The sequence below is a fragment of the Meriones unguiculatus genome, chromosome 10, assembly GCF_030254825.1.
Source record: "Meriones unguiculatus strain TT.TT164.6M chromosome 10, Bangor_MerUng_6.1, whole genome shotgun sequence".
NCBI classification, from domain to species: domain Eukaryota; kingdom Metazoa; phylum Chordata; class Mammalia; order Rodentia; family Muridae; genus Meriones; species Meriones unguiculatus.
This window is the reverse complement of record NC_083358.1, coordinates 4,213,333-4,239,023: the sequence shown is the minus strand read 5'-3', so window position 1 is coordinate 4,239,023 and position 25,691 is coordinate 4,213,333. Positions and strand designations below refer to the sequence as shown.

General features: G+C 53.2%; 1 protein-coding gene across 1 annotated transcript in view; it reads left to right on the top strand.

Annotated features, from left to right (window-relative positions):
• Galnt2 (polypeptide N-acetylgalactosaminyltransferase 2) overlaps window positions 1-25,691 on the top strand; it is a 112,388-nt gene that overhangs the window by 42,522 nt on the left and 44,175 nt on the right. The window contains exon 2 of the mRNA XM_021650113.2: window positions 17,782-17,875. Coding sequence (XP_021505788.1) covers window positions 17,782-17,875 — 94 coding nt within the window. The remainder of the gene's footprint in view (window positions 1-17,781; window positions 17,876-25,691) is intronic.

Here is a 25,691-nt window from a genome sequence, read left to right as displayed (position 1 = left end):
TCCTGCGCTGTCCATTGTCAGTCCAGCACGAATCATCTTCATGACCAGGCCGTCCATCCTTCCCAGGGTTTTCTGGAGTTGTGGTGCTGTTCAGTCATACTTGGCACCTGTCAGACAGGGGTGTCTCCTCCCTCTCCTATGCTTGTCCTGCATCTGAGAACCAGGATATCACAGGACAAGGCTGTTTTCCTCGGGTGTAGAGATGGCTTGCACTCAGGGCGCATGGGCACGGTTGAACCGACTTTCACTTGCCGAGGGGCCAGGCTTTGTACCCGGGGAAAGTGGCTGTGTGGGCAGTTGGACCTGAATGGATTTGAGGCAGGTTCTGTGGTAGTGAATTCTGCACAGTCTTGGGATGTCTGCGTAAAGAGGCAAACAAGCCAGCTTGTGTCTCAAAGGAGGCGTTGGATGGGAGGACTGTTCACTGGCAAGGGCCAGCCCACCAGTGGGGTAGTCTGTCACTGGGACACCCTTGTCAGTGGGGCACTGTCTAAGTGGGGTATTCTGTCAGCGGGTACTGTGTCCTGGGTATTCTGTCAGCGGGTACTGTGTCCTGGGCACTCTGTCAGCGGGTACTCTGTAGTGGGTATTCTGTCAGCGGGTACTGTGTCCTGGGTATTCTGTCAGCGGGTACTGTGTCCTGGGTATTCTGTCAGCGGGTACTGTGTCCTGGGTATTCTGTCAGCGGGTACTCTGTAGTGGGTATTCTGTCAGCGGGTACTGTGTCCTAGGCACTCTGTCAGCGGGTACTGTGTCCTGGGTACTCTGTCAGCGGGTACTGTGTCCTGGGTATTCTGTCAGCGGGTACTGTGTCCTGGGCACTCTTGTCAGCGGGTACTGTGTCCTGGGTATTCTGTCAGCAGGTACTGTGTCCTGGGCACTCTTGTCAGCGGGTACTGTGTCCTGGGCACTCTGTCAGCGGGTACTCTGTAGTAGGTACTCTTATTAGTGGATACTCTGTCAGTGTGTACTTTGTCAGTGGGGTACCCCATCAGTGTGTACTCTGTAGTGAGGTACCCCATCAGTGGGTACTCTGCAGTGGGTACTCTGTAATGTGTACTTTGTTAGTGGGTGCTCTGCAGTGGGTACCCCGTCAGTGGGTACTCTGCAGTGGGTGCTCTGCAGTGAGGTACCCCGTCAGTGGGCACTCTGCAGTGGGTACTCTGTGGTGGGTACCCTGTCAGTGGGTACTCTGCGGTGGGTACTCTGCAGTGGGGTACCCCGTCAGTGGGTACTCTGCAGTGGGTGCTCTGCAGTGAGGTACCCCGTCAGTGGGTACTCTGCAGTGGGCACTCTGCAGTGGGGTACCCCGTCAGTGGGTACTCTGCAGTGGGGTACCCTGTCAGTGGGTACTCTGCAGTGGGTACTCTGCAGTGGGGTACCCCATCAGTGGGTACTCTGCGGTGGGTACTCTGTGGTGGGCACTCTGCAGTGGGCACCCCGTCAGGTTGGGAGCTCAGGAAAAGCCTGTCTGTGTGACGCCACTGTAGCCCGGCTGGGTCTGAGCGTGGCGCTCACCCAGCAGTCTTTAAGATGAGCCAGTGCTTTCTGGGCGTAGGCTGAGGGGTTCAGTGGTTTGGGACTTCCAATGCTGTCTCGAGTGACCCACTCTCTCATGGGTGAGGTGGATGGACAGAGTGAGTGTCGCTCAGGTAACTGCTGAGACTTGCTAGAGAGCTAAGATTTAGCTTCCATGGGTGGTGCTGGGCTGCTCTTATCAGGCCTGCCCTGCTGTTTGCTGATCATTTGTGCACTTCCTGGTTCAGCACATGTCCTCCTGAGGGCCCAGCAGAGAAGGCTTGAGTTTCCTGAATATTTATAAATTACCCTTTCTGTGTTTGTTTCAGAACCAAAAATTGCGTGTGGGCAGGTTCTGGCCTGTGGGTGTCCTAAGGCACCAGCCCTAGGAGGCCCGCCTCTGTTCCTGGGGCCTCAGCCAGATGTGGAGTCAGGCCTTAGAGCAGGCTGAGAGCAGTTGGCCGCCTGTGGCCCGCAGTTGTTGGGGTATTTGGGCATGTGTCCTCTGCCCTCATGCTTTTTGATGAAGGAAAGTGCATTTTGAAGCAAATCCAGGCTCCTCTTCTTCCAATGCCTTCTCCCAACAGGCATGCATCATTAACCCTGTGTGGACAGCCCCAGGTGACATTGGAAACAGGATGGAAATGATTAGAAACAGGACATAAGAAAAAGTCTGGGTACAGGGACAGAAGGCTTTCAGATGGCACCTGCGCCTGGGGAAGAGTGGCTGTGGGAAGGTGACATTAGCAGCCTTCATTGTCGCCTCCAAAGTCAGGCTGCTTACTGACATGCTGGTGTCTCTGTCTGGGGTGGGGGTGGGGCTCCATCACATCCCAGGCCTCCTTTCAGCTGCACAGACCCAGGCATGCTGGGCGCTGTTGGCTGCAGACCTGAGTTCCGTGAGCACTGTGGGATGGCTCTGGGCCCTGTTCGCAGAGCACACCGGGCGGACTGCGCGCAGGCTTCTGTCCAACCAGCTGAATCATCCTTGGTGAGGTTAGGTCAACGTGGAAAACCTAGCTTCCGGTACCCGGAGTGCTCCCGGCCGGCTAGCCAGGCTCCTAGGTCGTTTGTTCTGGCGCAGGTCCTCTGGGCCCCTGGGTGTATGGGGCCTGAAACAGCCTGGGTTCCCTCTGGTATGAAACTTCTAAGAGCCAAAATCCCTTGGGATGCTGAAACCCACCACACCTATGCCGAGCTTGGGCAGAAGTGTTCCGTTACTTGTGGGTTTCTGAGCATCTCACCCATAGCCCTTTGGTTGTGAAATCACCTGGATATGGGGGTACCGGTTGAGGTGTACAGATAGAGTGGTAGTGTTTCTCTGGCCTTGTCTCCCCGTAGACTTAACCATTTTGTATATATGTGTGTTGTTGTTGTTTGTTTGTTTTGACACAGGCTCTGATGTAGCCCAGGATGGCCACATACTCACTAGTAGCCAAGGATGACTTTGAACTTCTGATGCTCCTGCCTCTGCCACCCAAATGCTCCCTGTTTCTGTTACACTGGAGATAGATCCCGGGGCTTCATGCATCTGGGTGAGCTGTACCCCCAGCCCTTATCCTGCATTTGAAAGAAGGCCCCTGTAAGGAGCTAGCCCAGGGGAGATAGGCTGCCCCACTCTGTGCCACTCACCCAGTGCTCTGGGGTTATATTTTCGAGGTGCACACTCCCGCCATGTCATCGACTGAGGTGGGGGTCCTCTGCAGCTGCCCGGTCCAGGATGGTGTGGTGCCCAGTGCCTGCCCCTGGTGTTCTCGCTTTGCCTGTGCTTCTATCCCTCCTGGAGTTGTGCACAAGCAGCTACTGCAGTAACGGGCTGGTCCTTTCCTTGCACTGCTGGTGGGTCTCCAGAGTGGCAGCTGTGCCCATCAGTGGGGATCCGCGGTGCCTCCCCAGGCCCGTGAGTTCCCCCAAATGTGATGGGGTTTTCACGGAAGCGTGACTTCAGAGTTTCTCCTCTGTCCGTATTGCTGGAGTAGGGGGCGAGGCCTTGAGTGCGTGCTCTTTCTGCCAGGGCTGACCTTGGTGAAGTGTCAGGTTTGGTGTGTTAGTGAAGTGGAGGGAGGGCTACCACCAGGTTCCTGGCCTGTCTCTGTGTCTCCCAGAGGCCGCTCTAGTTTGGTGTGCCTCTGGAGTTCCTGGGGCCCGAATCACCGGTTCCGAGGCTCCTGAGCTGAGTTACGTCTGGTGTCTATAAGGATTTGGGGTGAGCGCTGTGAAGAGCACGTGCTGGGCTCTCCTGCGTGTTTGGTACAGCAGCTGGCTACAGGCCTCCATTTACAGGACTAGAAAGACTGCCTGACGGAGCGTGTGTGTGATAGGGTAGACAGTGAGCACGCTGGCCAGCTTTATGTCCAGAGGCGGGAGCTGCGCCATGTTCAAGCACGAGCTGGCTGCCTGCCCTTCCTTCAGTTCGCTGTTCTCAGGGCTGACTGGGAGCCCTTGAGTGCTCCAGCTGGGCATGTTGGGGGTGGCTAGCAGTCCCCCTGAAGTGGGCTCTCGGGGGCTTCCCTGACGGTCAGACTTTGAGACCCAGCCTGCAATCAGGTGTGATGGCTTGCCACTTCAGCAACACTCAGTCGGCTGAGGTAGGCGAGGTTAGTGTGGCCTGTCCTGGAGACCGTCCTGTGTAGGTGTCTGTCCTCCCTGTGCTGTCACGTTCTCTGCCTGAGGGTGGCCACAGGGCCTCGGTGACCTGCGGTGGTGCTGGCCCAGAGGCTGGCTGTCAGCCTGCAGCTTCTCTGTTCCTCTGTCCCCAAAACTTGCAGGCTCTCTGGATCGTCTTGCTGATAGAGGCCCAGTGGGGCTGTGACCTCACTGAATTTTCCCTGCATCATAGCCCCTGGCGCCACCTGTTGAATGCAGCTCTGCATGTTAGGTCTGGGTCAGGGTGCTGGGTTCTGTGTGCTCCTGTCCCAGGAGGCTCCACATGATTCCTGTTTCAGGAATGTCAGCACAGGTTGCCGTGAGACAGCTTGTGGTACGGTACCTTTGTAGAGCAGCAGTCTCCTTGACAGGCAGGACTGTGTGGGGTCCTGGAAGAAGTGTTACAGAGCTCCTGGCTTACAGCCCTGTCTCGTCCTGTCCCGTCCCATCCCGTTCTCCCCCTCCCCCCCACCAGCACATCTGACAGGACCCAGAGCAGAGCCCACTGTCAGAGGATGGCTTCGCCTCTGGGCAGAGCCTGGGCGGATGCACCCAGGGCCTTTACTCCCTTGATTCAGGTGTGGCCTCTTACCTTCACTCCATCCAGGCATGTGGGCAAAGTTTTTCTGATGAAACTTTCCGCCCAGTACATAGCTCTTGAAACTACTGTAGAAAACAGACAGTAGGCGTACACAGTCTGTGTGCAAAAGTGGTCAGTGTGAGACTCCCTCCATGTGTCCACTGTGTCAGGTCTGTGTTACTGTGACTGGTGAAAAGTCTGGAAGGTTATGTGCATCTCGAGGGGACGGGGAGATGGGCTGTCAGAGGCGAGCCATGTGCTGGTCCTCCGGTCAGTGGGTCTTCTCTGGAGTCCTGGTCTCTTACGTCTCCTACCTTCCTGGGGTAGAAGGCATGTTCACCCTCACCATCCTCTGCTCCAGCTACACACCCAGGAGGGCCCTTTGTCCTTCCTGGGCCTTCCTCCCCATGATGAGGGACATCCGCTGGCCTGTGCCTGCTGCCTCCGCGTGCCCCGGAGTGAGGAAAAGTTACCTTCTTTTCATGCGTGAAAAGTATTGACTGTCTTTCAAGTCTCGTTAAATGAGCTAACATTAAGTGATACAATCAAGAGAAGCACATGCCCTGCCTGGGACAGATGCAGGGGGGTGCTGTCCTTCCCTTACCGGAGGGTGTGTCTGTGGCTGTCTTCGACGTGTGTGTGTGTGTGTGTGTGTGTGTGTGTGTGTCTCACACAGCACAGGTCCAGCTCATCCCTGGACCCACTCCTTTCTTTCTAAGCACATTTCTACCTATCAGAGGAAACAAACAAAGCAAACACAAGGCCTGCAGCACTTCCCCCGCGTAGAGCCAGGCCTTACAGCAACCTTGCTGTTCTGTCCTTTTGAAAAACAATGTCCCATTGTGTCTGAGGACGCCTCTGGACCCACCAATCACCAGACTCCTTCCAGCTGCCTTCATGATTCCAGCCAGGGGTCTGTCTGAGGTTCCTTTTGTCAGGCTGTCTGGGCTGCTCCCCAGCCCTGGGAGATGGATTGCAGCCGTTGTCCAAGGCCTCCTGGCACGGCTGACAGCAGGGTTAGGAGGAGGCCCAGGCTCCCAGAGGTACTGGTATGCATTCACTTGGCCTCTGCCTTGTGTCTGGAATTGATACGTTAATAAAAGCCCTGGTACCCAGCCCCTCTTACGCACGTATGCAGATTTATTGTGTGGTCTGTCTGCCTGAGTGTCTAACTTATTAAAGACAACAAAATGGGCTCTTTCTCATCCATTATTTGAAGAGAATAATAAGTCTCTGTCAGATTAGCTTCTTGGGACTCAAAGCTGAATAGTAGCTGTCTGTGAGCTCTTGGGCCAAGAACTCACCTCCTCCTGAAGCAGAGACGTGTATTCTGAACATTTAAATACTTTACTGTTCAGTCCTGGCAGAAATCAAGCGGATGGAGACCCTTAGTCACAGTGGGGCACACATACACAGAGGCGGAGCTCAGCCAGTGGGCCTGCTGGCCTCTACCTGCCCTCCCAGGGCTGGTCTGCAGCCAAAGTCCTCAGGCTTTTCAAGATCAAGCCACTGAGGATGGGAGGAAGCCAAAGCCCACACAGGTCCCCGGGACCTTCTTTTCGTATACTCTGTCCCCCCAGGAAAGTCTCTGGGGTAGTAAGAGTTGTTCTTCCAAATAAAAATGTAGGCCAGAGTCCTAATCCCCAGGGCCTTGGAGTGGGGCTATATTTGGTGACAGGGTCTTTGCAGAGGAAATCCAGTTACAATGAGGTCATTAAGGCGGCTCTAAGCCAGTGTGACTGGTGTCCTTACAAAAGGGGGACCAGGGACACTGAGACACTCCTAGAGGGAGGTGATGAGAAGATACAGGGAGCAGACACCTGCAGGCTCAGGGAGGGGCCAGAGCAGACATCTCAGCCTCCTGAGGAACCAGCCCTGTCAGGCCTAGGCCTCTGATGCCTGAGCTATGAAAGATACACTGCTGCTGTTTGACCCTTCCAGATTGCAGTCACTTTAGGGCATCCCCAGATTCCAGCAATAATTCCTGGGTTGTAAATTAGCCTCAGGACGTGAACCATGTAGTTACACCACTTGGTGTGACCACAGCCTCTCCTAGTGTAAGGGCCTTTGCTGGTTGGCCCTTTGGGGTTTTGTTTCTAGTACCCGGACTCTTCTGTCCAGCTTCTGAGCGCAGGTCCCGGGGAGGAAGCAAGCTTCTCCTCTCTGTAGTGTGTAAATCCCTGGCCTTTTGCTGAGGTTCTGTGGGGAAGTTGAGTGCTATTTCTGGCCCCCTCTGGTGTCCATCCAGATACTATCTCTGAGTCGGGTCCTTGGTTTCTGTTGCTCCCTGTAGGAGACGGGCCTCAGATGTCATGGTGCCTCACGCCCAGAGGTGCCCTGTCCATAACTAAGATTAGAATATAATCCAGCCGGGAGACGTATCAGTATGACTTAGTCCAGAGGTTAGGATAAATTGTCAGTTGTTCCATGTTCTTTTAAAAGCTTAGTACTTGGTTGTGTAGTGGATAGGGCTCCTTCCCCAAAGTGTTGCAGGCTCAGTAGCCACAGTCTCCTCTGTGGTGCTACTAAAACTCCCAGGTGTGGGCAGAGCATGGCTCTGTGAGGCCTGAGGTTTTCTGTGAAACTCCATTTCTAAGTAAAAGACGATTTATAACCCCAGATTTACAATCAGGTTCTGAAGAAATAGCACCCAAGGGGTGGTGATGTGCAGAAGCGCGGTCTGGTCTGTCATGAGGCTGGAGGAGATGGCCTGGTTGGCAGCGTGCTTGGTCAGTCCCCAGAACCTATATGAAAAGGCTGAGCGTGGCACCACCTGCTCCTGCCCTTTCTAATTGCTGGTCTGCTGGCCAGCTGGACAGGCTCCAAGTCACCAAGAGACCCTGTCGCAGAGAACAAGGTGGAAGGACCGTGAGGTTGCTCTCTGGCCTATACACGCACGTGTGCACACAAACACGCACACACACTGAGAAAGCTGTGCCAGAGTGTAGGCATCAGGACAAGGGCTCTCTGTTGTGTGCAAGCCCAGGGTTGGGTGAGAGGGCACCAATTGCCAGTTGGGGAAGGAGTGTGAGCATGATGGGGGCGGCCTGCAGGTGTGTGGGTGTGACAGTTGGGGGACCATAGAGGTCATGTGATTGTTTCCTATGGAGGGCCGGCTGTTGACTTGTATGGGGAGGCTGAGCCCCCTTTGGGTGGTGTGTGTGTATGTGTGTGTGAGAGAGACTAGCTGTGGCTAGTCTGGAGTAGTAGAGAGAAGGGCAGAGTATGCAGCAGCTTCCTTGGGCTGCTCCCAATATGCTTACAGTGAGGCCTGCCAAGGTGTCCAGGTCATTTTTCCTGCAGACATACCCAAGTCAGGCTGTGAGCCAGCATCTGCAGGCCGCATCTGGTCACTTCCAAGAAGCCCCTATTCGCTGCTGCCTGCCACTGCCTATGGATACAGGTGGACTGCCATCAGCCTGTGGGCAATTTTGTTACACGGGATTTTTGTTAAATTGTTACACAGGTGTGACCAGAGGGATAAGGAGGCCCAGCCTTGGGCTGCAGGCTCAGGAGGCCATGTTGTCTCGTGCTGTATCTGCTGAGCCACAGGGCAGGCCTCTGCTGAGTAGATGAAGCATACAGCACCCAGAGCAGCCCCTGCTCCTGTCCCTCTGATCCCACCTGGGCAGCGTACTTGTGCCCCCACTGTGGCTGTCCTGAGCTGTCACCTGAGAGCCCTTTCCTCAGGAGTTGGCCACACTGTGTCACCAGTCCTCTTCTCTCTGCGTTTATTGCACCCAACTTCCCATCTTTGAGATGGAAATGTTCAGTGCTCCCTGGAGCTCACTAGAAGCATCAGGAAGAAGCAGAATTCAGGACTTGAGTGAGCCCAAGGCTGATGGGAGCTTCCCTGGTAGCCTTTTGTTCCACCTTCCTACAGTATGAAGAAGCCAGTCAGGGTCTAATCTGGTTACATGGAGTCCCTAGAGTTTCCTGATGGGGGAGAGGGAGGCGACTCTGTTTCTCGATTGGTCCCTGAGGGCCACATCCAGGATATGGGGTGCTGGGACCTGGGATGCCACCAGGTCCAGTGTCTTTCTTATTCCCACTAGGTAGACTGGTCTTTGAAGTGATGAATTTACCGTCACACGTGAATGGTGGCCTGATGTGCCAGTCTGAGGAGAAATGGTGGAGCCGCTCACCTTCCTGTCGGCAGGCTGGCTGCCTTTCCTTCTAGTTCCTCCTGAGCAGGCAGTGCTCGAGACTGGGGCATCGCCAGCTTAGCTGTCTCTGGGTGGGGTCCCTCATTGTCAGAGCCTAACCCTGGCTCTGAGAACATGGCCGACCTCCCAAAACGACTGCCAAGAGACACAGGGGGGAGCTGCCCATGGATGTCTTTAGAGCCCAGTAGTCACCCACCAGGTGCCCTACATGTGTCCCCAGACTGCCACTGCCCCCACTGGCTCTCCTCGCCTCCTCACAACAGTCTCGTGCCCCAGCAAGGAGTGGTCCTCGTGGTGCTGAACTTCTACCATGGGTCTCTGCCTGGCATTGCTGCCATGTGGTACGTTTTACACGTGGTACAGGAGGTTGTAGAAGTCCTGTGTGGTGACTGTTAGTCCTCATCTGCACTTGGCAGCATGAGGAGGTTCAGGGAAGGTGTCAAGGTAGCCGGACCACACAGCACAGCCTGGACTCTGGCAGCTCAAGAGTAGAATGATGGCAGTCTCTGGCCTCCTCAGCTGGTCACGTGAGCAGTGGGATGTGCACGTCAGGACCGTTGTCAGCCGCCATGCACACCCGCTCTCCTGGGCCCCCAATTTATAGACGAGTACGGCCCCCAGGTTGGGGCTCCTGGCTCAAGCTGTGTGGATGGCCCTGGCTGTCACGCCAGCAGGCTGTTTGACAGTCTAGGGCCGGCGTCTGTGTCTGCTTGTGGAGCAGCTGTGGCCGATGACATCCTGCACAGTGGCATGTCACACCAGTGGTGCGGTTATCTGTGCCACTCAGCCGACCACCCCAGATGTGGGGATGCCGTGTGGTCGGTGATGTCATCCTGCTGCTCATCCCAGATAGCCATGGCACAGCTGAGGATCTGAGGACTCCCCGCCCCTGCCAGCCTGCCCCATGGCCACATACAACCTCTGTTCCTAGCTGTCCGTGGAGGGAGGCAGGAAACCATGGCCATTTCTAACCCACTGCAGCCTAGTGCACCAAACCCGTGCTCTTCATGACACAGTTCAGGATTTTGTGCCAGACATCAGGCTGTGGGTGGGAGACTCCTGGCTTCATGTGAGTGATAGAATATGGGTCTGTGGCTTCGGCTAGTGGGTTTTGTTAACGTTCCTCTGATGCCACCGTATGTGTCATCTCCATTTCTCCAGTGTCGCCATAGACGGAAAATATGACTCCCGTGGCTCTGGGCTGAGAGCCATAAAGCAGATTGCCCCTGGTGTCTCATGAGGATCAAACATGATAATTTGTGACCACAAGAGGTGGCTTTCAAGACAGGCATGAGTAAGTCACAGAGTTCCAGAGTTGATGGAAATAATGAGAGGATGTGGGCAGGACCCTGCGCTGTCGGAACAGGTGTGGAGCAGGCCATGGCCAGCCTGTGCCAGGGAGTGACCGTGTACCTGCTCAGCCAGTATGTCCCAGAACTGCCCCTGTGAAGCAGGCAGAGCCGGCCCCTGTGCTAGGCAGCTGTGATTTCACTGTATGCTTGTTGCTCTCAGCCCTGTCACTTGGGTCTCAGTTTCTTCTCCTTTGAATGGCATGCTGGGACAGCTCCACAGGTATGGTAAAGACCACACACCAAAGGGCACACGGAGACCATACAGTTCCAACAGGTGGCGTGTTCACAGGAAGCGTCCGCTCCAGGGAGGCAGCTGCGTCACTCACGGAAACAGTGATATGTCGTCAGGTGGGAGCATCCGGCTCCTGTGAAGACCCATAACACTCAGTCCAGCAGTGGCTGTGCTCACAGGGCATCCGTGCCCAGCATGGCTAAGGTTTACTTTGTCAGTGGCCATGAGCTCCTGGTGGTGGCTGTGTGCTCACAAGGCTGCTTTGGTCACTTGTTGGCCAGTGTTTGTTTTTGTTCTAAGAAAATCCGTTTAGTATGGAAAGTGGTGTTTATAAAAAAAGACAGAGAGGCAGGCCCAGCACTGCTGACCAGGCAGGGTGTCTCTGGGTGCTTACCTGAGTTCCGAAGGACCTTTGGATTTGGGGCTGCTGTGTGGACCACACCTGAATTGCAGAGACTGGGCCCACAGTGTTTCTGTAAACAGCTCTCCATACAGGTCTGGCCAGCTTTCCTGCTGCTTCAGTGATGTTGAGTACCATGTAGATTCATAATTCCACCATAACATATTTGTGCTGGGTTTAAAATTATTCATGAGAATAATTTAAGAGCATGAAAGAAAGTTGGAGCGGTGGAAACAGCACCCAGCATTCTCAGCCAGCAAGAGCTTTTCTGCTTCCCCGTGTCTCATTCCAGGCTAGTCCATATGGATGCGTATTTTTAGATAGTTGTTTTATTGTGTACGTAAAATGTGGTCTCCTGCTTAACATAAGCACTTTGCATATTTGATGTGGTCTTTACATTATAATTTTTAATGAATGCATAATATCCTCTTAAGGGGCTGTAACATAAATTAACTGCTTAGTGGAGAATATTTTAAGTTTCTTTTCTACTTGTATAAGTAATACTGTAGCATTTGTGCGCAGAATTACTTGGGATTAGTTCATTGTGATAACTCTGCAGGAGCCCTTGGCTAGACCTGGGAGAGGGAGTGAGGCCCTGTCTCAGGGCTCCCTAGAAAGAGCTGCACCTGTCAGGGTTGGAGTTCGCTGGACACTCACTCCCTTTAAGGACGTGTGAACACCAAGCAGAACAGCCACTCAGCTGAGTTTGCACTCCGGAGGCCAGCCCTGCGGTTAGGTGTGGTAGCTAGCTCTTGCTCCCACTGAAAATTGCATCAGCCACTTTCCCCACATGGAAAATGAGGCCAGAGAACCGCAGACCCATGGTGAATGAAGACTTTGTATTTAGTGAAAGGAAGACCAGGGTGAGGCTGATAAGATGGGATGGCTAGAGGTAAGAAATTAAGTGTCAGGTTTCATGTACTGAGGCCCCTCTAGGAAAAGCCCCTCTCACAGCCTCCCTGAGGCACTGGGGTCTTTTTCCCAGTCCAGTCACTGCTTGCTGTAGAGGGCCTACCTCACACCTGCTTCTGCCCTTCTGCTGCACTCCTGATCTTGCTGGAAGACTCCCAAGGCTGCCCTCATTCTGCTTTGAGTGTGTTGATGTCTCCTCTCAGTCTTCCCCTGGCTGCAGACCGTCACGGTGTTCACGACATCACGGTGTTCACAACAGCCAGGCTGTGCCAAGTACACCCATGTCTTCTCTTTAGCTGTGAGCCCTCTGTAATATGCTGGCTCTGTTGTGTCCCCATGAGCAGTGTGAGATGGCCCCTCTGCCCTCCTGACACTGCTCACCTCGGCCATCAGCATCCGGAAAGACTGAGGCTTCCACCGGGAGGGCCCTGGTCCTCTGAGGAGGGTGCTTTTTGGAAGGGCCAGCAGGGTCCTGTTGGAACAAGTGGGCATTTGCAAACACCTGTCCTTTCCTGCACTGTGGGATAGCCTCCCTGGACTTTACTGTCTACGACGTCTGGTCCCATGATGATGTGTGAGGAATGGAGTGATCTGTGCTCACGTTTCTAACCCCTGGCCCCCAAGGGCTCCTAGCTCGTCCCCCAAATCTCACTTTTTTCCTTCAGAGAGTCTGTAAGGCACAGGCACAGCCTGCTGTCTGAGGTAGAGCCTTTCCACCAGTCTCCTGTCATCTGTTTGGAAGTTTTACTTTATTTTAAGACGTGATTGACTAATATGAGTCACTGGGGAAAGCAGTTGCTAAAAATCCCTCCCTCTTACATGGAAGACATTTTCCAGGCAAGCTTTTGACGTGTGCTACTTCAGCTATGTGAGGGGTCTACCTTGGCTGGAGCTGGGGCCCAGAGCACACAGAACTGAGGCCGAGAAAGGGCTGTCCACCCTGCTGCCTGTGCAGGATCTCCTTACAGGAAGAGGAGGGACGTGGGCACCAAGACCAGGTTCTGCCCCGATCCCAGAACTCCATCATGATGCTGCAGGAACAGCACAGCTACTCGGTTCCCACAGTGAGGTCACACTCATGTGAACATCTTGCCTTCTCTGCCCTCACACCAGCCTCCTGTGGCTTTCACTAGCCTTGGCTAGGGTATACCAGTTACTCCTGGGAAGAGCGCTGCAGTGTGAAATAGATGGCTCGTAGGCCCCTCGTGCCTGCTAAGGCTGCACGTTGATTACTTTTCCCAAGATACTTTTGTCTTAGCTCCCTTGGAGAGGCCTGGGGGCAAGAGTGCTCAAAACTGTCATCAGAATGTCCAGGGACCCCAGACATAGGCTGTGACAGATACTGGTCTAGAAGCCACATTCTCTTTAGGTAAGCAAGGTCTGTATGAGTATTTTACTGTGATTTTTAAAGCTTTAGGTTTGGAGAACACTGGGTACCGTGTGGAGCTCCCATGGACGCCCATTCAGTCCTTGTGTTCACAGGACGCCAGGGTGGGTATTTTACCAGTCAGGGTTGTAGCATTGGTCAGGTGTCCCTGTGTCCGAGCGCACACCCAGGTATGCTGATGACTCATGAGGAGTCGGTGTTGAGGCTCAGAGGATGTAAGGTTGTGCTTTCCCCTAGTTTCGGGCCCCCGGGCTCCTGGCATGTCACCTGGAGCCTCCTCCTCTCAGAGATGCCCTTCAGGTCACACTGAGCCACAGAACTGCCCAGACAAGGACCATGTTGTAGGAGCCAGGCCTTGACAGGGCAGCGTGTAGTTGGTGGCTCCCACTGGGAGCCAGGGGGTGTTGCAGTGTGTTCCCATGGCACCGTGCTGTGTGTGTGGTCGGGGCCCAGCACCCAGTCCTGGCCCTGTTAGTTTCCTCTGGGCTGCGATACTCCTCACACTGCTGCCTGTGATGTCTTTACATGCATCATTGGCTCGTTCATTTGTGAGCAAGGGTTTTGTGGAACGCCCCTCGTGCTGTGCTTTCCTCACGGGGTCATGGGAGAGAAGTGTGTGGAGGTACATGTGCATCCTTTTAAGATCCAGCCAAGGGAGGAAGGGAGGAAACGTGACGGCTGCTAGCCTGCGCAGGTGTTGCGCAAGGAGCCAGGTGCCTCAGGCGGAGGCAGCCAGCGGGTCCTCAGCGTGCCTCACGCTTTTGCATCATGCGTCACAATCACTGAGCGTATCACTTCTGGAGACAGGAGGCAGCATATTGACTTCCGATCATGTCCTGGGAGACTGAGGCTCAAGGATGCCGCCAGAGTTGCCCGGGGTCAGAAGTGCGCTGTTTGGTTGGTTGGCTGGTGCGCTGTCTTGGGGGTTGTAGAAGCTTTAGCGGATGGCGAAGAACATTTGCACAGTGCAGGCCTGGGGCAGATGACCAGCCTGTCTGCCCCACATCTGCTTTCTGGGGAGCCGTATGCTGTACCAGCCCTCCTTCCCGACGTTACCGAGTATTGGGGTGTTTGGTTACAACAAGACAGGTCAAAGTGCGGCCTGCTGAGTGCAGGCGCCTCACCGTGTCCAGGAGAGCCATGGTTTTTTTCTGCCCCATCGTGGTGAAGTACCCACCCCAAGGAATCAGAAGCAGCACAGTTTCTGGGTCCCTGTGGGTCCCTTCGTAGAAAGGCTTGGCCGTGAGAGGTGCTGTTTGTAGCTGGGAGATGGTCTACTCCAAGAGCCCAGGTCTGGATAAATGGTACCTCAGTGGGTCTGGAGTGGCTGAGTTCTGAGACAGGCCCCCAGTCTGAGCAAGCCTCCTCCAGAATCTGGCATCCTGGCTTTTTGTAGAGGAAGTGTTGCGGTTCTGCTCAGCCCTGGTGATAATTACTGAATAAGTGATGCTGACAGGTGACATTGACGAACCCGACTTTTAGGAGTATTTTGGGGACTTGTTCTGTGCCTGACCATATGGTCTAGTAGCTGAAGTGATTTAGCATCGACAAGAAGTATTTCAGGAGGGGAGATTTAAGCAGCATGTTTACCTCTTCTTTCTTCCAGAGGACTATTTTTGTGCTGTTACAAACATGGCACAAGCCGTGTGCTTGCTTCTCCCCCCTCACGGGCACATACCCATCCCCAAGCAGATTCTGTCTTCCTTCCTCACAGCAGGAGAGCACAGTGCCTGGTTCCTGGCCTGGGCACATGGGTGTGAGCACAGGCCTTCCCCATGTGGAGTCATTAGGGCATTTTTGTGCTGCAGTCTGGATGTGCTGTTAGGATCAATAGCCGTGGTCACTGGGGAATGGTGACGCAGTGAGGGTGGGGCCCACTCCGTCCGCCACCAGCTGTTTGCCACACTGCCCGGGGTACACAGAAGGGATGTGGCCTAACCACTGAGCCGTCTCTCCAGCCTGGGCCATTCCTCTGTACTGCGTCCTCATCTTGGCCACCTGGAGAGGCCTGGCCTCCTCACAGAGGAGTTTCTAGAAGAGCCTCAAAGCACCTCTGTCTGCTGTGTCTTCTGTTTGTTTGGGGCTACCAACATGCCTTTCTCCTCCTTTCTCTCCCGTCGGGCTCCCCTGACATCTGCCTCTGTACACAGGGCACCACCTTTCCTAGAGCCCTCCCAGAGTGCCTTCCGGATTCTGTGCCCTTGCCAAGTCCATACAGCCAGGGCATGCTTCTTGTGCCTGCCACGACTGATGGGCTTGGGGGAGCGAGGGGCAGAAGTGTCTGGGAAGCCGAGCAGCAGCCCGGGACTCTGACCTGCCTCCTGTGTTGGTCAGTAAGCCTGTCAGGTGGCCCTGCATATTCTAGGATGTGGGCTGCTCACATCCCTCCACTTAGGTGGTTTAGTTGGTGGAGAGGGAAACTACCCTGTGGTAAGTGGTGATTAATATTTACTATTGGTATATCTTCTGGTAACGCTGCTGTTAATCCTAAACCAGCTGTATACCCAAATCACCGCACAGAGAGTGGGTTTATTTAGTTAATCTAGAGCACAGTGCTGGGCAATAGTTACTGCCTTCTCCAAGTCCTCCAAGTCCTCATAGTTTCCTAACATTTAGATTTCCCACATTATACTTGCTTTTTGTGAAATCTTAGGTCTGGTTTATTCTCTCCAAGATCCCTCTCCCACTAGGCTCTCCTCTCTCTTCCTCCACCCCTTCCGGCTCTGGGTTCAGAGTGGGCCTCTGCTTGGCCCTTGACGGGAGGGCTGGTGATGGCTGTCCTGGGTGTGGTGTTCACACTCTTTCTCCTTCTCACTGTTGGGGATTTTGAGTGGAAGGCCATTGCAAAGCCATCCTATTTGACCCTCAGAAAAGTACTTTTGAGGTTTAATGACATGTTCAGAATGAGGCTCTTGTGATTTGCTTGACAGAGGGTTAGGGTTGGGGGCAGCTTCTGGCAGCTGGGTGACCTCTGTAATTGAAACCTCCAGTCATGTGAGTGAGGCAGGAGGACTGCCAGTTTGTTGCTCAGCAGTCTTTCCCTCCTCAGGACCCTGCCCCAGCAGGTGCCCTGAGCTGTCTCATACATACTGCCATCTTGCACTCTGCTCATCCACCATCTCCAGAATTAGGGTTGTGGTAGACGCGGCAGACGGGGATGGGAAGATGTGGCTGGGGGGGGAGAAAGCGTGTTCTGAGGAAAATGCTGGGAGGTGACCTGGATGTGCTGATTACGTGACTCCTGGGACCAGGACTTGATTGAGGCCACCAGCTCCTGAGAGCACCAGTGTTCTTACTTAAGGTGAGATCGCTTGATCCAGGAGCTGATCCAGGAGCCAGAGTGTTTGAGAGGTCTGGGGCCCTTGTGGGAGGGAAGTATTATTAGTCAGAAAGTGTGACAAACCAGCTATGAAATAGAAATGGCTCTTAATTGAAAGATGGCACTGAGTAGCCCAGCTGTGCGGGAGCTGCTGGTTAGCGCCTAACTGGTCCTTTTGCTGCAGAGCCACCGTCCGTCAGCACAGTCTGCTACTGTGTGTCTAGGGTCACTGCACAGTCACCACCAGTGGTGGCTGAAAGTGTATTTATAACCCAATAATCAGAAGAGCTGATTACAAGTATCGTTTTAGAATCTTCTGGCTCCAAGAAAAATTGTAAATAGGGTCCAAACATTTGTCACTGTGTGGAGCAAAAAGTGCCGGAGTTGGTGGAGGCTGAGCAGCGGTGGCTAGCCAGCCAGTCTGCCTGCGATGTGGCTCGGGGTCTGTCCATCTGTCTGTCTGTCTCTCTCCCCACCCCTGCATGCCCTTCCCATGATAAACGCAGCCATATCACCCCAAGCAGGAGGCAGGGGACGAAGGGAAGGCTGCAGAAGGCAGAGGAGGACAGGATGGCTTATCCTTAAATGCAGATTACAGGCCGAGCAAGTGACATAGCAAACCACATACAGCAGGCCAGTCCAGGGTGTGGTCCGTGGAAAGCGGGCTGGGCGGCACGGGAAGGTTCCCACTGCCAGCTTCCTCCTCTGCTCAGGAGGTGGCCTTCCTCAAGGCTGCCCACAGGAGGTCTCTTGTTTGGGTTATGCACAGAAACACTTTTTCCTCCACACCAATCAGAGTGAAGTGGTAGAACAAGCATTAAGCTGTGTGGCTGTTATTTAGTTTGATTAATGTTGGTAAATGACAGCCAGTTGCTTGCCCAGATGGGTGGGATAAATTCCACTAGAGCTTCCATCTTGCTCTGCAGCCTGGCTCCCTGGCAATCCTGTGTGCTCCTGGTATACTGTCAGTAGGATGAATTGGCCCTCTGACATCTTAGGAGCTCAGAGGGCCCCAACCTTGAGATTTCGCAGAGCCTACCTTGGCTCCATGACTCAGCTGACACAACAGTGCTGTGCCAGCACCTGGTTGCTGCGGTCCTTATTAGAGCCCTGCAGAGATACAGTCTGGATCCCCGGGTGCTTGTGAAGATTGTCCCTGCCCACTCTTGAGTCCCCTGGAGTGATGGAGTCACAAGACACAGCCTTGGAAGTGCTAATGTGGGTGAGTCAGCCGAGCTACACAACTCACTCAGTGTCTCTGTTTCTCAGGATGACTGGAATGACATCAACCCCATTAAAAAGAAAGAGCTTCACCACAGCAATGGAGATGAGAAAGCGCAGAGCGTGGAGACCCTCCCTCCAGGTACTGTATCTGAGGCCAGTCCTTCGTGGCCCCTGACTGTGGATGGACGAATGTAGCCCTGGGAGCAGTGACAGGGGCAGATAATGATTACTTAAGCTACTGGGTGCTACCCAGGAACACACTTCTGCTTTTCCTGTCAGGACGTTGGTGGGTGGTCAGCAGAATGTATTGAAAGAGAAAACGCTGGAGAGATGGCTCAGACGTTAAGAGCATTGTCTGTTCTTCCAGAGGTTCTGAGTTCTATTCCCAGCAACCACGTGGTGGCTCACAACCATCTGTAATGAGATCTGGCGCCCTCTTTTGTTGTGCAGGTGCTCATGCAGATAAAGTACTGTATACATAAAATAAACCTTTTCTAAAAAAAGAGAAAACAGAATAATGTATAAACAAGAGGATCTAAAGTTTTAGTTCATGAAAAAAATTCAAATGACTTGATTTTTTGAAGGAGTTTTAGCTTCATAGCAAAATTGGTAAAAGATTGAGAATGTTCCCATGCCACAGTGCTCCTCCTCCGCACCCATCTGTGTCCTCACAGAACGGGACCCTGGGAGTAAGTGGTGAACTACAGTCACCTAGGCTCACCTCCAGAGCTCACAGTGAGGGGCGTTCTTGGTGGCAGGGCACGTTCTGTGAGGATTCTTTTTCTTCTTCTTCTTTCTTTTCTTTTCTTTTTTTTTTTTTTAAGAAACTGTATATATGCGTGCGTGCACACACACGCCTGCATTCATACAAACATGGGAAGGGGGTGAGCACATGTGCAATGGTCAGAAGAGGTTGTTGGGTGTCCTCTGTCACCCTCAGACTGTTCCTCTGAGGCGGGGTCTTTTCCTGAACCAGGGGCCACACTTTCTAAGCAAGTCCCTGTGATTCCCCAGGCTCTGGCATCCTTGGTGTGTTGGATGCCTAACTTGTGTGAGTCCTCGTGGTTGCACAGTACTCTTACCCACTTAAGTCGTCTCTTAAGTCCCACATCTTGTGAGTTCTGACATCACTTTTATCAGAGACCCATTGAGTGTGAGTAGCGTGACCATCCTGGCCTGTGTTCTGCCCGCTTCTCCCTCTGCCAACCCCTCCACATCTCAGATCTTTTTATTCTGTGCCACCTTTCCTGGGATGGCATATGATTGGATTAGAGTTTGCAGATTGGTGTCTTGTACTTGCCAATATGCATATATTATGTGTGTATTTGTGTGCGTGTGTGTGTGTGTGTGTGTGTCTGTGTCTGTGTCTGTGTCTGTGTCTATGGATGCCTGTAGAGACCAGAAGACGGTGTCTGGCCCCATGGTGGTGGAAGCCACGGGTGTATCTGAGAACTCAATTCCAGCCCTCTTCACGAGTGTGAAACACCTCAGCCCTGAGCTAGCCTCCAGCCTTCGCTGGCCAATTCTGACTTGTTACCTGGATATACTGCAGTTATTTTTGCATTCACTTGCCGAATGGTGTCTTGGTTGCTTCCATGTTTCGCCAGTTGTGAGTAAAGCTACTGTATAAATAGTGACAGTGCAGAATATAGCTTTTGTTCCAAAGGGACTAAGCAGTGGTTGATTCTGAGCCAAAATGAGTTTCCACGGCCTGAGAACATGGATTTGGGTTGCCCTAAAGGACATGTTCTGCCGTGGAAGAGATTGTGAGATTTTATAATTGTGGAAAAGAAGCGAGGTGTTCCCCAAACCCACCAGTGAGGGCCGCTGGAGGTGGCTCAGCAGAGCGGGCACCTCCAAGGGTGTCAGGTGTGGTTTTCACATGGAGGGGTTGGAACGTGGCTGTGAGGAGACTAAAGGCAGCAAGACATTATTTGGGCTGTAGATCTGCAACATTTTTTATGTTACTTCCTAGAATTTTACTTAAGTCTGTAATCCCTTTTGAGGTAGTTTTTGTGGAAGATGGAAGGGTCCGTCTAGATTGACTTGCTGTTGGGTGTCTGTTGAAAGTTTACTTTTTCACTGGTCGATGGTGGCACATGCCTTTAATCCTAGCACTTGGGAGGCAGAGGCAGGTGGATCTCTGATTTTGAGGCCAGCCTGGCATACAGAGTGAGTTCCAGGACAGCCAGGGCTACACCAAGAAACCCTGTCTCAGAAAGAAATAAAAACAAACAAACAAACAAACAAACAAACAAACAAACAAAAAGGCATGGATTGAGAGCATGTAGGGAAAGAAGAACCTCAGAGAAGAAACTGCCGAGCTGAGTAACTCCAGTTCAAATCCCAGTGAAGAAGGTTGCGCTGACTCCATGGAGCCTCCCAGATCATTTGGTAAATGTCTGCTATCATCTCCTGTGAGCAACGCCAGAATTACAAGGATGACTTCGGTGCTAAGTGTGATGAGAAAGGAGCTGCATGCCTGGATGGAAACTGCAGCCTGGGGATTTATTAAACCAGGCGCACAGTGGAAACGCCTTTCTCCAGCCTGGAGTGAGTACCACAGCGCTCATGAGGACCTCCATTACCATGAAGAAAAATGTTGATGCAAGTGAGCTCCGAACAAGCTGGCTCATGTCAAAAAACCAATAGGTGAACTTGACCTGAGCAAGCAGAGTCCTGGCACCAGAGCTCTGCCTGGACCAGCAGATGGGAATAAACTGAAGCCCATTTATTTCAGATTCCCGATGAGTTGCTTTGGACCAGTGGTTCTCAACCTTCCTGGCGCTGGGACCCTTTACGACCTCATGCCGTGCTGACTGCCAGCTGTGAAAGTTTTCCCTTGCTGCTTCAAAACTGTACTTTTTGCTGCTGTTACAAATCATAACGTAAATACCTGGTAGGCAGGACACCGTGACCCGTGAAAGGGTTGGTGTTGTATTTTATATTTACTGTTAATTACCTTTTAGAGATTTTATATATACCCGGATGCAGTGTTCACACTTAAGTCCTGTGTGTGTGTGTGTGTGTGTTTAGAACAAAACAATACAGTAATGTGCAAGGGGAAATGCTTTTGGATAAACATAAGCCTATATGCTTACCTTTCGTAATTTGAACTCTTTGCCTTAGTGGTAGAATGTTTAGACGTTTGCACAACATAAAAAACAGCATCTTCCGCTGTTTCGCTTGAGATGTCGAGTCTGCTTGTTGATGACCACAGACTGGCTCGCTGAGATCTCCACTGATACTGCATTGGCTCTGTAGATCAGGCCGGGAGAACTGGCATTGGACAATAATGTGTCCTCTGTCCAGAGACAGGAACTGTTCGGCCACTCACTCCCTTTTCCTCTGCTGTCTGTCATCAAAGCTCTGTAGTCTCCTTCTTACAGCCCGAGGCACAGCTGTGTAGATTTAAGTGTCGGATTGGTTTCGGGGCGCGCGAGTGTAGAGGGTGCCGTGTTTCTGACTTCAGATTCCACCTGTGCATTGCTGGTGCGGGACGACCAGCCTGTCTCCATTAATGAGTCCCACGACTTACGGTCTTACTGAAAATGCTCCCAGACGTTTTGTTGTCGTTTTCACACACTATACCCAGATAAGCACGGCATTTGCGAACAAAGGTGGTTTTGTTTTTCCTTCCTAGTCCGTATAACTTTTGTTCCCTTTCCTTATCACATTAACTAGGACTCTCGTCCAGTGTGGGAGGGATGGACCTCTTACCTTGTTTCTCTTCAGTAGCAGTTGAATTCTCCTGTTTGAACTGCAGATGTAGCTCAGACACTCTTTGTCAGCTTAGTTTGCTGAGTCTCCGCCCCAAGGGAGCGTTGGGTTCTGTAAGGGGCCTGTGTACATTGTTTGATGTGGTCACGAGTGCTTCGTTGGTGGTTATTTGTCTAGACAACCATGCAGAGCTGTTACAGGCCCCACCTCTACAGCGGACACTTTGTGTACATTCCTGGATTTGAACTGGTAATATTTTGTTGAAGATTTTTGCATCTGTTTATGGAAACTTTCTTGTGTAGTTTTGTTTTCTGTTGTCCTCCACCAGCCAGTTCCTTTCACTTACTGCCCACAGTTACGAGGTGCCCGTCACAGAACTGAGGAGCCACCGAGCTCCCAGAACCCACTTGCATGCTGGGAATGGGCACAGAATGGCACGCTGGGAGTGGACACTGTCCGCACTCCCTGCAGAAGTGGGGCGCCCGTAGGAAGGCATCCTCTGTGCGTTGACACACTCCAAAGGGCTCTCCTCCGCGAGCAGGGTTTTGGAGATCCTGGTGGGTTAGCATCACTCTGGGTGGTGATGACTGAAGCCAGTGGAGGTAGCATGGGTGAGCTCCTACAGCAACTGTGCTGCTTCTGCAGAGGACGGAGGAGGGAAGATGGACTGCAGCCTAGCCTGGGCTACATAGATGACCCTATTCCCAAAGCAAGCGTGCAAACAAAGGAACCTGCACAATTCCTCCTTGAGGATTCATTCACGAAGCTCTGGAGCTGGCAAACCTCATGAATGCAGAGCAGCTGCTCATTGCTGTGAAACTGCTAAAGCGATAGCGCCGATACTCTAAACAAATTGTGTCTCCCCCGCAACATCAGGCAAGTCCTTAGATTTATTGATAAATTGCTTTTCATTGCTTTGAATTTCCTGCTTTTTTATATTTAATAATGAGTTGTTTAGAATGCTTTCTTTCAAGAGAAGTTTCTCACCGTGGAGATTTCCTGCCATACCAGATACCCAGCCACATTTGCACCCCTCGTTGGGGAAGCAGGCGTGTCTGCCTTCAACGCAGTCTTGGCCTTCTCTTCCCTGCTGGGCATTCGCTGCAGCACGGACATCAGGAAGTTTCTCTTCCAAACAGAGGAAGGTTAAATTCAGTTTGAGGTCAGCCCCGGAGTTCAGGCCTCTGCCTGTGGGCTGTCGCAGGAGAAGGTGGCCCCCTCCACCTGGCATTCTATTCAGGGAGCTGGCGTTTGCTCGAGCTGCTTCTGCTGGGGCATCCACATCAGTGCAGAACGCAGAGCCTCCGACTTGCAGACTCCTGTCTCCCCAGACACCCGTGGTGACAGATGCACCCGTCCTCAGAGGCGGGGTCCCGTGGTGACAGATGCACCCGTCCTCAGAGGCGCGCTGCCCTTGCACCCCGAAGCCTCTAAAGACCACGCGCATGCGCCCTCAGGGCCTGGTCTCAGATGTGCCCTCGGCCATGCCCGTTCTGTGAAAACTCAGTGTAGATTGCTGCAGTTGTTCTTTCCCGGTGGCCTCGATAAAAACAAAAATTTAACAAAGAAATCTATGTTATCTTAAGTTAAACTGTGTCGATAAGAGTCTTGTAAAGGCTGGGGCATGCTGATTGAAAAGCATAAGCTCTTTTCGTTTATTGATGAATTGTTAGAGACTTGGCATCCACTTCCCTCTGCCCCTGAGAAGCCCTCTGTCCTGGCACCCATGCCCCAAGCCGGGCGGGAGCCTCCTAGTCCTCCGCTTGTCTGTGTAGCAGGCCTGCAGGTGCGCTCGGCAGCTCCTCCTGCCCAAGGGCAGGTGATGTGAGGAGCCGTGGACCTGACGTGGGAATGCACGGTTGCAGCCAGAGGCGTGACACGTGAACCTCACAGGGTGATCTGGGATAGAGAAGCCTCTCTGGAGCCCAGCCATGTCCAGCTAGGATGTTGAGTTGCCAGGCATTCAGGGCAGACCTGCTGCAGTCTGGGTGTCAGGAAGCTTATAAGGCCATCTTCTGTGGGGAAAGAGTGGAGGAAGGCACGGGAGCCTGAGGGTGGCATCGCCTGTAGGTAGCGGCTGGGTCAGGATAGTAGACAATGTCCCAGAAGACAGGTTGGGGTGCCATCTTGCCAGCACCTCCCTAGGGTCACCTCTGCAGGGCCCATGAGGGCTCGTCCCTTCTCTCCCAGGGGCAGTGGTGACCCAGGCGCACCCTCTCCCGACTGAGGTCTTGTGTTCATGCTTCGGGCTGTGGCCTTGGAATGATGGGCAAGGGGTATTCATCCAGCCCTTCCTCTAGCTTGCCTCCACTAGCCCTCAGAGGCAGGACAGCAGTGAGTGGACAGGCTAGGAAGGCCATCACATCCATTTCAGGTCCCTGGGGATGGCATTGGAGGCGCTGCCTTCAAGGGCTGTGTAGGAAGAGTCTTGGCTTTGGTTCTAGGCTTCCTGTTTCCTGGCTGCCTCGGCCGCCTTTCCTGGTGTGCTGCAGCAGGAGAGAGAGTGCCAGTGTGAAGCTGTGCTCTTCCAAGTCAGGCCAGGATCTGGCCAGCTTTATACTTGGTTTCAGGCTGCTTGGTCCAGGGTGAGCCCACAGTGGTAAAGCAGGGGTCGGCAGGGGTTTGTGGTATGCTGGGTATCTAGGATGTGAGAGTAAGAACCAGCAGGTGGCTAGGGCTGTGACCCAGGAATTCGGGATCCTGGCTTACGGGGATGTGAAGATGGGAGTAATACCAGGGTAAACGGGAACCGTTGGGCCAGCGCTCCTCAGAGGACATGGTCTTGGAGGTGGCCTTAGCCTGGTTGTATGTGATTTCAGGAGAGGCAAGGAGTCCTGCAGGCCTGCCTGAGGTGCGGGTGAGGACATGCCGGCTCTTCTGCTCCCGCCAGGCAGTGTGGTCTGAGATGACACTGCCTGTGGGTCCCTGTGGCACCTCGTTTTTATGGCGGGTCCCAGCATGCACAGCATGCACAGCTCAGCGTGAAGGCCATGCCTGCGAGGCGTCCAGTCCTCCAGAAGACCTGCTGGAGTGCGTTCACAGTGCTGGCAGCGGGCACCTGCTCCGCACAGGCCCAGGGGCTGTGCCTGTGGTTCTCAGGCCGTCTACGTGCACACTTTATTTTCCTCTTGTGAAATCTTACCTCAGGCTTAGCCATCGCCCCCAGGTGGGAGTTGGGCAGGAGCTCTGAGTAGTGACTGGAGCCTTTTCCTTGAACCTCTTTCTCAGCCTATCACAGGATTGATTTTTTTTTTTTTCATGAAACTTGTGCTTTCCCAAAATAGAACATTTTAAGATGTTAGAAGTGCAGGTGGCCTGTGACTTAATTTTCAGCTCATTGTTTTGTCTGTGGCCTGTGCTGCCTAGTTCTCAGCTCTCTGCAGCTGGCTGCCTGCCTGTCTGCGTGGGCCCCGCGTAGAGGGCACGGGCTAGGCTGGGGTGAGTCAGAGCGTGTTCCCCGAGCTTCCCCCTCTGCTTTCTCCCGTCACTGTCCTAGGAGTCTCCAACCTGACAATTCTGCATGACACACACCGATCCTTGTGGTTTACTGAGCCCGGTGCTTTTCAGATTACGGGTTTCGAACCATCATTATATGACAAAGCCAATTTTATGTCACACCCACATGAGAACAGAAGCTGTGCCTCCCCTCTCCTGTGGATGACTGTTACTCTGTGAGGCTCTAGCTGTTCGTATGAATGCCTCCTGACTTCTGAGTGGTGGTGTGGCGTATGCCACAGCTGAACCTCTCTCTGCAGCCCCCTCGGCTTCCTCACATCCTGCCACACTTTCTGGAAGGAAGTGGCTGCGTGTCTTGGGAGGGTCGTGGTCAGAGGGAGGAGTGCTAAAGAGTAGTGGCGGCCGCTGAGGTATCGCAGGGGCTCTTGACCTCAGCTCAGACGGACCTTCTGTGGGGCCTTCTGGTCCCCAGGCTTAGATGTGGTTTTCTGGTCTGTCTCCCTCATCCTCAGAACATGACTGCTTCAGTGGGGCCAGGCTGGAGTCTGCCTTTGCTCATCTGTGTCTATGGGTCTAGCATGATGCCAGCATATGACCAGTGCCTCAGAGACATGGGCAAGGGTGTGAGTTGCCCTACAGTTTCATGGCCTGACATACCACATAAAACCCTTTCTATGACCACGTGTCACTCCCAGAGAGGGCATGAGAGTCTCCACTACAGGGAGCGTGCCAACAGGAAGGGGTTGACGCAAGACTGATGAATGTCTGGGAGAGGGACA